General features: G+C 41.1%; 1 protein-coding gene across 1 annotated transcript in view; it reads right to left on the reverse strand.

The window, feature by feature from the left end:
- The window catches only part of LOC121377151, a 109,103-nt gene extending 103,755 nt beyond the window's left edge, over positions 1-5,348 (reverse strand). Inside the window, exon 1 of the mRNA XM_041505049.1 lies at positions 5,270-5,348. Coding sequence (XP_041360983.1) covers positions 5,270-5,348 — 79 coding nt within the window. The remainder of the gene's footprint in view (positions 1-5,269) is intronic.
- Positions 5,349-12,949: the final 7,601 nt, after the last annotated feature.

Genomic DNA, 12,949 nt, shown 5'->3' on the forward strand with positions numbered 1-12,949 from the left:
TGTGTGTCTGTATGTATGTGTGTGTGTATATATATGTGTGTGTGTGTGTGTGTATATATCTCTGTGTGTGTATATCTATCTGTGTGTGTGTGTGTGTGTGTATGTGTTTATATATATCTGTGTGTGTGTATGTAAATATGTGTGTCTGTGAGTGTGTATATATATATATATATATATATATATATATATATATATATATATATGTGTGTGTGTATATATATGTGTGTGTGTGTGTCTATGTGTGTGTGTGTGTGAATATGTGTATCTGTGAGTGTGTGTATATATATATATGTGTGTGTGTGTATATATATCTGTGTGTGTCTTTGTGTGTGTGTGTGTGTATATATATATCTGTGTGTGTCTTTGTGTGTGTGTATGTATATATCTCTGTGTGTCTTTGTGTGTGTGTGTGTGTGTATATATATCTGTGTGTGTGTGTGTGTGTGTGTGTGTATATCTCTGTGTGTGTCTTTGTGTGTGTATGTGAGTGTGTGTGTATATATATCTGTGTGTGTGTATATCTCTGTGTGTGTGTGTGTGTGTGTGTGTGTGTGTGTGTTGTGTATATGTCTGTGTGTGTGTGTGTATATATATGTGTGTGTGTGTTTGTGTGTGTGTATGTGGGGGTCTGTCTGTGTGTGTGTGTCTGTGTGTGTCTGTGTGTCTGTATGTGTGTGTATGTATGTGTGTGTGTGTGTGTGTGTGTGTCTGTGTGTCTGTGTGTGTGTGTGTGTGTGTGTGTGTCTGTGTGTATCTGTCTGTGTATGTGTGTGTATGTGTGTGTGTGTGAATATGTGTCTGTGAGTGTGTGTGTGTGTATGTGTGTGTGTGTATATCACTGTGTGTGTATATCTCTATGTGTGTGTGTGTGTGTGTGTGTTTGTGTATATGTCTGTGTGTGTGTGTGTGTATATATATATGTATGTGTGTGTGTGTTTGTGTGTGTGTCTGTGTGTGTGGGTCTGTCTGTGTGTGTGTATGTGTGTGTGTGTCTCTGTGTGTGTGTGTGTCTGTGTGTCTGTGTGTGTCTGTGTGTGTGTGTATGTATGTCTGTGTGTGTGTGTCTGTGTGTGTGTGTGTGTATGTGTGTGTCTGTGTATCTGTGTCTGTGTGTGTGTGTGTGTGTGTCTCTCTGTGTGTGTGTGTGTGTGTCTGTATGTGTATGTGTGTGTGTGTGTGTGTGCGTCTCTGTGTGTGTGTGTGTGTGTGTGTGTGTGTGTGTGTGTGTGTGTCTGTGAGTGTGTGCAAAACTTAAAACTAAGGTTGAGCTTTTGTTCCTTTGGGTACTGGTAAAAAAAGATAGGGGATCGATCATTAATGAAATTCACAATTAAATGACAGAATTCACAACTTGTTTTCTTCATGGGTCAATGAAGCATCGCACCAAATTTATTTGGAAATGGTCTTGTAGATGTGAAGAAATTACAGTTTAAATACATTTATTTATTTAATTATAGTAAATTTCTCCCTTCCCTGGCGGACCTCACATTAAAGACATTGCCAATTTAGAAAGAAAAAAATTGATCTTTAAATATATAAAGCCTATATGGTTATAGCATTGCTGGAAGTAGAGAAGAAGAGTTTTAAAACTGGGCTTAATTTTCCAGCTTTGGGCACCGCCCTCAGATCCGGGGGGTGGGGGGTGGGGTGGGGTGGGGGGGTCAAAATGACCAAATACAAACATTTACGCAACCGTCAAGTTGGCAAACATCCTCGTGAGGAAAAAAATCGTTTTGTTTAACACCACTAGAGCAAATTGATTTATTAATCATCGGCTATTGGATGTCAAGCATTTGGTAATTTTTACAAATAGTCTTAGAGAGGAAAGTCACTACATTTATTTTCATTAGTAGTAAGAGATATTTTATATGCACCAAAAATTAATGAATGAATAAATGTTTAAAGCAGCAGTCCGTGGAATATTGTTTATTATTTAAGCATATAGAATGGATGATCCAGTTCTGTTTGGTACATGAAAGGTCCACCACATCGCTATAGTTTTATTATTTAAGCATATAGAATAGATGATCCAGTTCTGTTTGGTATAGAATGGATGATCCAGTTCGGTTTGGTACATGAAAGGTCCACCACATCGCTATAGTTTTATTATTTAAGCATATAGAATAGATGATCCAGTTCTGTTTGGTACATGAAAGGTCCACCACATCGCTATAGTTTTATTATTTAAGCATATAGAATGGATGATCCAGTTCTGTTTGGTACATGAAAGGTCCACCACATCGCTATAGTTTTATTATTTAAGCATATAGAATAGATGATCCAGTTCTGTTTGGTATAGAATGGATGATCCAGTTCGGTTTGGTACATGAAAGGTCCACCACATCGCTATAGTTTTATTATTTAAGCATATAGAATAGATGATCCAGTTCTGTTTGGTACATGAAAGGTCCACCACATCGCTATAGTTTTATTATTGAAGCATATAGAATAGATCACCCAGTTCTGTTTGGTACATGAAAGGTCCACCACATCGCTATAGTTTTAATATTGAAGCATATAGAATAGATGATCCAGTTCTGTTTGGTATAGAATAGATGACCCAGTTCTGTTTGGTACATGAAAGGTCCACCACATCGCTATAGTTTTATTATTTAAGCATATAGAATAGATGATCCAGTTCTGTTTGGTACATGAAAGGTCCACCACATCGCTATAGTTTTATTATTTAAGCATATAGAATAGATGACCCAGTTCTGTTTGGTACATGAAAGGTCCACCACATCGCTATAGTTTTATTATTTAAGCATATAGAATAGATGACCCAGTTCTGTTTGGTACATGAAAGGTCCACCACATCGCTATAGTTTTATTATTTAAGCATATAGAATAGATGACCCAGTTCTGTTTGGTACATGAAAGGTCCACCACATCGCTATAGTTTTATTATTGAAGCATATAGAATAGATGATCCAGTTCTGTTTGGTATAGAATAGATGACCCAGTTCTGTTTGGTACATGAAAGGTCCACCACATCGCTATAGTTTTATTATTTAAGCATATAGAATAGATGATCCAGTTCTGTTTGGTACATGAAAGGTCCACCACATCGCTATAGTTTTATTATTTAAGCATATAGAATAGATGACGCAGTTCTGTTTGGTACATGAAAGGTCCACCACATCGCTATAGTTTTATTATTTAAGCATATAGAATAGATGACCCAGTTCTGTTTGGTACATGAAAGGTCCACCACATCGCTATAGTTTTATTATTGAAGCATATAGAATAGATGACCCAGTTCTGTTTGGTACATGAAAGGTCCACCACATCGCTATAGTTTTAGTATTTAAGCATATAGAATAGATGACCCAGTTCTGTTTGGTATAGAATAGATGACCCAGTTCTGTTTGGTACATGAAAGGTCCACCACATCACTATAGTTTTATTATTGAAGCATATAGAATAGATGACCCAGTTCTGTTTGGTACATGAAAGGTCCACCACATCGCTATAGTTTTATTATTTAAGCATATAGAATAGATGACCCAGTTCTGTTTGGTACATGAAAGGTCCACCACATCGCTATAGTTTTATTATTTAAGCATATAGAAAAGATGACCCAGTTCTGTTTGGTACATAGGAGGTCCACCACATCACTATAGTTTTATTATTTAAGCATATAGAATAGATGATCCAGTTCGGTTTGGTACATATAAGGTCCACCACATCGCTATAGTCAGCAATGGTCAGCTTTGTTTTTCTTTATTTAGCGGGATGCCAGTAGAACTGGGACATTACATGATTTGCGCAGGTGCTGGGCTTCTCACGTGATTTTGAACAAATTTAACTGTCTTGATTGAGGGGTCGTCTCATATCTCCAAAACATATTTATATCCATAGAGGTATGGTACAACATCTTTTCAGGGGTCGGTGGGGGATTTGTCTTGAAATTTTGACAGTTGCCAGCGGTTGACATACGCGTTACATGTAAGGGGGTGTTACTAATTACGTAACGCTCTAGGGGTAGAGGAAGAGGGTGTTGTGTTCCATTTACGCAACATTGTGCAAGACTATATGTTATTTATATTCATTACTTAGACCTAAAAAGGTATTTTTTGAAATGCGCGGTCGGTCTAGGATCGATCCCCATCGGCGGGCTCGTTCCATCCAGTGCGCTCGTTCCATCCAGTGCGCCATGACTGGTATATAAAATGTCATGGTATGTGATATCCTGTCTGTGGGATGGTACATATAAACGATCCCTTGCTAAAAAAAAAATGAAACGGTTTCCAAGGCGCGTGTGCAGGGATGTCAGCGGGGTTGGGGGTTATAGACTCTCTTGAGCAAAGTGTATATGGGGCCATGTTCCCCCAGAAAATATATTTCAATTTGTTTTAGCTTGAGCAGGTAAGAGTTTTGACCCCCAATACCCTCCCCCTGCACATGCACCCGTTTTCTCTTAAATCAATATGCTCAAACACTGATGTCGTTAAACAAAATAAACTAACTTTGCCCTTTCCAAACGAAAGAATATTTATTTGAATTTGTCGATTTTTAACACACGTAAAGTGAAAACGTTCATTATATTTTATTTTAAAATATTATACATGATCAATGTGTTACTAGTATACAAACTAAACTTTGAAAGTTCTACTAACACTTTATAAAATGTTAATTCTGAAATAGGAAGGTATGATTGTCGATAACACGTTGTCAAGATAAAACCGGTTTTAATGAAAGACTCTTGTACCGTATTCTTAACCGAACGTTCTTCGTACAGCGCAAGATTTCTCATTTCATTTTTTGAGACGAACCCTACAATTTCAAATCCACAAGCGCACGTGTTAACTGAAACTGACAACAGGCTGTCGTTTGTGCTTTGCCGAGCTATGGCGGCACAGGCGACGAATCGAGCGTATACTTTTGACGATCTCCATTCATAGCGAACACACACGAGTTTTTTAAAAGTGCATTTGAGCTTGTGTTTTATATTTGTACATGATGTTATAATATGGTAACCAGAGAATGTAACTCTAACGAGACCCCCAGCACAAAATATACATCGGCTATTGGGTGTCAAACTTATATGCACCATCCCACAGAATGAATGAATGTTTAACGACACCCCAGCACGAAAAATACCCATCCCACAGACAACCACGGCTTTTGATATACCAGTCGTGGTGCACTGGCTGGTACTAGTGATAGCCCAATGAGCCCACCGACGGGGATTGATCCTAAACCGCCGATCTTTTCCACTGGGCTTCGTCCCGCCCTGATTTTCGAAATAAAACCCGACGTGACAAACCTAACTGGACGCGAAAATTACACGAAGAGTACATTTTAAATACTTCGTAGTTCAGTTGCGTTGCGCCAGTTTTTACCATGCTCAGATAGCACAGAGGTTTCGAGCATATCCGCCCCGGACTCAGATAGCACAGAGGTTTCGAGCATGTCCGCCCCGGACTCATATACCACAGAGGTTTCGAGCATGTCCGCCCCGGACTCATATACCACAGAGGTTTCGAGCATGTCCGCTCCGGACTCGGATACCACAGAGGTTTCGAGCATGTCCGCCCCGGACTCGGATACCACAGAGGTTTCGAGCATGTCCGCCCCGGACTCGGATACCACAGAGGTTTCGAGCATGTCCGCCCCGGACTCGGATAACACAGAGGTTTCGAGCATGTCCGCCCCGGACTCGGATAGCACAGAGGTTTCGAGCATGTCCGCCCCGGACTCGGATAGCACAGAGGTTTCGAGCATGTCCGCCCCGGACTCATATACCACAGAGGTTTCGAGCATGTCCGCCCCGGACTCGGATAACACAGAGGTTTCGAGCATGTCCGCCCCGGACTCGGATAACACAGAGGTTTCGAGCATGTCCGCCCCGGACTCATATACCACAGAGGTTTCGAGCATGTCCGCCCCGGACTCGGATAACACAGAGGTTTCGAGCATGTCCGCCCCGGACTCGGATAACACAGAGGTTTCGAGCATGTCCGCCCCGGACTCATATACCACAGAGGTTTCGAGCATGTCCGCCCCGGACTCGGATAACACAGAGGTTTCGAGCATGTCCGCCCCGGACTCGGATAACACAGAGGTTTCGAGCATGTCCGCCCCGGACTCAGATAGCACAGAGGTTTCGAGCATGTCCGCCCCGGACTCATATACCACAGAGGTTTCGAGCATGTCCGCCCCGGACTCGGATAACACAGAGGTTTCGAGCATGTCCGCCCCGGACTCGGATAACACAGAGGTTTCGAGCATGTCCGCCCCGGACTCGGATAGCACAGAGGTTTCGAGCATGTCCGCCCCGGACTCATATACCACAGAGGTTTCGAGCATGTCCGCCCCGGACTCGGATAACACAGAGGTTTCGAGCATGTCCGCCCCGGACTCGGATAACACAGAGGTTTCGAGCATGTCCGCCCCGGACTCGGATAGCACAGAGGTTTCGAGCATGTCCGCCCCGGACTCGGATAACACAGAGGTTTCGAGCATGTCCGCCCCGGACTCGGATAACACAGAGGTTTCGAGCATGTCCGCCCCGGACTCGGATAGCACAGAGGTTTCGAGCATGTCCGCCCCGGACTCATATACCACAGAGGTTTCGAGCATGTCCGCCCCGGACTCGGATAACACAGAGGTTTCGAGCATGTCCGCCCCGGACTCATATACCACAGAGGTTTCGAGCATGTCCGCCCCGGACTCGGATACCACAGAGGTTTCGAGCATGTCCGCCCCGGACTCATATACCACAGAGGTTTCGAGCATGTCCGCCCCGGACTCGGATAACACAGAGGTTTCGAGCATGTCCGCCCCGGACTCGGATAACACAGAGGTTTCGAGCATGTCCGCCCCGGACTCATATACCACAGAGGTTTCGAGCATGTCCGCCCCGGACTCGGATAACACAGAGGTTTCGAGCATGTCCGCCCCGGACTCGGATAACACAGAGGTTTCGAGCATGTCCGCCCCGGACTCGGATAGCACAGAGGTTTCGAGCATGTCCGCCCCGGACTCATATACCACAGAGGTTTCGAGCATGTCCGCCCCGGACTCGGATAACACAGAGGTTTCGAGCATGTCCGCCCCGGACTCGGATAACACAGAGGTTTCGAGCATGTCCGCCCCGGACTCGGATAGCACAGAGGTTTCGAGCATGTCCGCCCCGGACTCGGATAACACAGAGGTTTCGAGCATGTCCGCCCCGGACTCGGATAACACAGAGGTTTCGAGCATGTCCGCCCCGGACTCATATACCACAGAGGTTTCGAGCATGTCCGCCCCGGACTCATATACCACAGAGGTTTCGAGCATGTCCGCCCCGGAGTTCGATCTCTGGGAGGCCAGGGACCCAACCAGGGTTCTAAAGAAGGCAACATGTGGAAAGATGATTTTGAAAAAACACCCGTAGAGCACATATCCATCAATTGGCAGTACAGACAGTAACAAAATAAATAAATAATAATAATAATAAAATAAAAACATAAAATACAGATTGTAAAAGTTGCACCTGTATTAAGATAACTTCTTTTTGCGTATTTTATTTTTTGGATTAAAAATTCAAGTCTCCCTGTTGTTAAAGACTTCACCCTCTCTAAAGTTTGAGAGACAAGTGACTTCGCTCTATGAGTTTGACCTCGCGTAAGGCCTGCATGTGTGTCTCTGACATACACTGACATATCATTCATATCAAACAACGAACATAAACATCAATGTTTACAGTTGTAGGTAATTTGGTTCTTGTATCTAATGGTCATTTCTAATGTCCCAATTTTCGTTGTATTTTATTGCTAATTATTTTGGAAATTTTAAGATAAAACGTTTTTTGTTTTTTTTCATTGTTCTTTGGTCTGCTGAACGAGCTCAATTTTATCATGTCTGTTTGATATCTATCCAGGGAATAGTTTAGTGGAACATGAGACAAAATTACTGTCTAATTAATTGTGTATTCCAATGTCAAAGTGTGTCTACGGAGCAAAAGGGTACCATTTTCAAAGGGCGCACACACATACAGACCAACCCACCCACATATAGACAGATGATAAAGAAGATAGATAGACAGACAGACAGACAGATAGATAGGTAGATATACAGGTAGGTAGATATACAGGTAGGTAGATAGATAGCTACACGCTGGGAGGCGGGGGGGGGGGGACTAAATTACTTACAACTAAGTCCTCTTGTTGTTGTAGACAGTACGGAGAGTAAGAGAACCAGCCTGACCATACCTCCGTGGTGTGCCATTCTGGATGTATGTCAATATAGGTGCTGACTCGTAATTTATAACATCGCACCATTGATTGATCCACACCCAGTGTGCGTATGATGACGTTTCCATGTAACATGCTGCAGGCATAAGAGAAAAAAAAAAGCCAAAACAATATATATTTGTGTGTGTGTGTGTGTGTGTGTGTGTGTGTGTGTGTGTGTGTGTGTGTGTGTGTGTGTGAAATATGGGTGTGGGGGTATTATTTTTTTCTTTTGTTTTTGTTTTGTAAACACCATCTTACCTTAAAAATGCTTTACATAAAAATCATCCATACATTAGACCGGCCTCGATGGTGTCGTGGTTAATCCATAGGCCATAAGGCTGGTAGGTACTGGGATCGCAGCCCCGTACCGGCTCCCACCCATAGCGAGTGTCTACGACTCAGTGGTTAGGTACATCGACTTCTTTCTCACTATCCACTAACAACTAACTCACTGTCCTGGAGAGACAGCCCATAGCGAGTGTCTACGACTCAGTGGTTAGGTACATCGACTTCTTTCTCACTATCCACTAACAACTAACTCACTGTCCTGGAGAGACAGCCCATAGCGAGTGTCTACGACTCAGTGGTTAGGTACATCGACTTCTTTCTCACTATCCACTAACAACTAACTCACTGTCCTGGACAGACAGCCCATATAGCTGACGTGCGTGCCCAGGACAGCGTGCTTGCCCAGGACAGCGTGCTTGAACCTTAATCGGATATAAGCACGAAAATAAGTAAGAATGGATGAATACACTAGGTATGACCATCGGCTGAAGTATTTCAAGTTTTGTTCGACCGAAAAGACCCCTACGAACAAATCGATATTGGAATGAATGAATGAATGAATGTTTAGCGACACCGCAGCACGAAAAATACATCGGCTATTGGGTGTCAAACTATGGTAATGCAAATAAATAAAGTGATGATCAACATCAATATAAAAATTCAAGGTTTAAACAAAAACAGTGTAAAGAACTGTGCAAAAACACAAATATCACAGAATTTTACGGATACTGAATTTTACTCAAAACTTCAATTTTGTGCTGTATTGGCCATTCTCAAAGAGAATGTTACACCCCTGCACCACGGTGAGGTTACAGCACGCGCAGGGGCAAATCGATATTGGAATCAATATGTTGAGATACTGCAAAATATTACCATGTCCAGACAAACATGTGATGCCTGTAGGCAAATATATGGAACGGGGACATACTCACTAATGGGGGTGGGGGGGGGGGGGGGGGGGGGGGGGGGGGGGGGTGGGGGTAGTGTGTGTGTGTGTGTGTGGTTGGAGAAGGGCGAACAAGCCATATTATTTTAATCGTTATTTAGAGTTGGCACCCCCACGGTTCCCACGGGCCTGGTTATTCATAATCTAAGAAAGAATATGTAAATAAATTGTAATTTTAATAATAAAAGAATATTTCGTTTCCTGAAAATGGCTACAAACTCGGGCCAGACCCTTTAAATCGTGTGGCGAGTGCAGTAACAGCCCTACAGAGTCTGACGAGTGTTGGAAACGCAATCAGCGCAGATGTTAACGACGTGAACGAGGTCAATGTTGTCGCAGTTGGCTGTCGGAAGACATCGATTGCAAATGTCTATTAACAGACTCCGCAACGTGTCACCCCATCCCCATCCCAAACTGTGCTTTTACTCACCGTGACAACACACACACACACACACACACACACACACACACACACACGGTGTACACACACACACACACACACACACACACACACACACACGATGTACACACACACACATAGAATAAATGAATGAATGAATGAATGAATGTTTAACGACACCCCTGCACGAAAAATACATCGGCTATTGGGTGTCAAACTATGGTAATGCAAATAAATAAAGTGATGATCAACATCAATATAAAAATTCAAGGTTTAAACAAAAACAGTGTAAAGAACTGTGCATAAATACAAATACAAATATCACAGAATTTTACGGATACTGAATTTTACTCTAAACTTCAATTTTTGCTGTATTGGCCATTCTCAAAGAGAATGTTACACCCCTGCACCACGGTGAGGTTACAGCACGCGCAGGGGACACACACATAGATACACACACACACAGACACAGACACACACACAAACAAACACACGTACACACACAGACACACACATACATACATACACACACACACATACATACATACACACACACACACACACACACACACACACACACACACACACACACATACACACAAAACCAATAACAAAAAGCAACAACCTCCTCTCCCCAAAAAAGAAACAACAAAAAACAACAACAAAGAAACCAAGAAAACCCAAGAACAAAATACAAGGTACAAACAAATCTGATTATAATTAGCTCTACTGGTAATAGTAATTAACCAGTGGAGCTAATTTTAATTGGATTGCAAACAAGCAAATAGACACATATCAAACAACCAACAAACCCCTCAAACCCCAAACCATGAAAACCCCCCAAAACAACAACAAATCCCCTCCAAAACAACCAAACAAAACATATTCAAGGCATATTGTCACAGACCACTGACCTATTTAGTGGTCTAACAAAGTATTACCTGAACAAATATAATTTGATTTGTCCCTAAATGTACTTTATTCAATAAATCTTCATAACCACCATACACCATTTATTAATGACATTTTATAAAAATAATTGAATTATGGCAATGGTCCATAATTCAAAAACTAAAATTGCCGAGAGGGATAACATGGATTTCACTCCATCATGGTTCAGTTAAGGTGATGCGATAGCTAGATTTGGTTTCCAACAATTAATGTAATGTTTATTTATTATCCAATTTTAGAGAAATAATGTCCTTAAATCTGTGACAGTATGCCTTTAAACCATGAATGAATGAACATTTAACGGCAGACACCCCAGCACGACAAATAGCCTACATCAGCTATTGGATGTCAAACACAAAACAAACAAATTAGAATGACAACAAAACATAATTTATACGTGTATACATATCTTTCAATAACAAAACCAAACCAAATAAATCCGGAATAACAAAACAATATAATATAAATAGAGAGGGGGACCTACACTATGTATGTATGTATGTGTGTATGTATGTAAGTATGTATGTAAGTATGTATGCTTTTATAAAATTTAATAGTTAAAAAAGGTCTGAATGGGGGTATGTCCCCAGTGCCTCCCCCATCGCTATGCCACTGTCCAGTATAAACAGTTTTTCTTTAAAAAAATAAAAATAAAGTAATAATAATTTAAAAATACCATATCGTATTTCCCTGACAACCTTGTGAGCAGACGTTTGAGTGACTAGTAACACGAGTATTGAGCGCCGCGGTGTAGGAAAGACGACAGACACGATTGAAGTCATGGCTAGAGTATTGATCACCATGCATGTTGGAAGTGCCCTTTTTAATAACTTAAATAGCTCGTATATATATTTGTCCTATGACTTAACCATGATATCCATATCATCAACCCATGTGATAATTTAGTTTATTACCCCAGCGGTCACTCATAACAGGGAAAATATTTTCAATATGTTCTCAGTCTAACGAAGAATATTATTGGACAATTTGATGCTTACAAACCAATGGCTTTGTCGGTACTAAATATGACGTCATCACGATTTGACAAACACACAAAATGACGTCATGTACTTTAAAGAGTTTGCGTTTACGGCTCTCTGTTTTTGGTGTTACATTTATAACAAAATGTCATTTTAATGCCATTCATTATAGATTTTGAAGCAGAGTAAAGAGAACTTGTGTTTTTTAAAATTATCTATGAACGTGATTAAATTACAACGTTATAGTAATTCTCAGAACAGTGCGCAACGTGGTTTACATCGTTTCTATACAGGTTGGCCTTCGTGCATATGCGTGGAAATAAAGGTATTTAGAGAAAAAATAGCTGAGGTAATAAATAGAATAACAAACTCCGTACCAGTTATTATCAAATTTATGTCCCTCGTGAAATAATTTTCATTTGTCAAGTTGTTTTTCAAATGAAAATTATTTCACTCGGGACATAAATTTGATAATAACTGGTAACTCGTTTATTATCCTCTATGTATTAACCCGGTTAATAATGGTCTGCATAGGTCATTTGTTTACAAGCCAACAAGACCTGTATACCTGAGCGTGACATTTTCAAATATTTATTTAAAATGCGTGACGTCAAACTAATTTGTGCTAATTGTGATGACGTCATATTACCAATGGCGGCGACTTTAGTACTATGACTTATTAAAGGGACACGCCCTAGTTGTTAACCATTACGCCGTTATTTTTCGCTATTAAACCCATTTTCTCACAAATAAAATTGCACTTTACTTACATTTTATTATTTAGAATATACATTTCCATTCTCCTGAAGTATTTTTTGGTAATCCTGGTGTTTGTAATACCACAAAATGCATTTTTCGTATTTCTTAAAAACGCACGCGCGTCTGAGAAAAAAACGTTGAGCAGACAAGGTCTAATCTATTTTTAGAGGGGATCTTCCCGTTTCAACGTCACATACGTTGGTATACCACGTGACCGTTATCATTTTGGTTCGGTTTGTTTTCTCGTGCACGGTTCGCGCAATCAACATCCGATTTGTTTTCGTTTGCTTGATGTTCATTTGTGAGGTTTTTCTTCACAGTTCGTGAACATTTTCATTAACAATAAAGTTCAGACAAGTAAGTATCTCAATACAAAACGTTACAAACCCTTAAAACCAAT

Source organism: Gigantopelta aegis, chromosome 7 (assembly GCF_016097555.1).
Source record: "Gigantopelta aegis isolate Gae_Host chromosome 7, Gae_host_genome, whole genome shotgun sequence".
Classification (NCBI taxonomy): domain Eukaryota; kingdom Metazoa; phylum Mollusca; class Gastropoda; order Neomphalida; family Peltospiridae; genus Gigantopelta; species Gigantopelta aegis.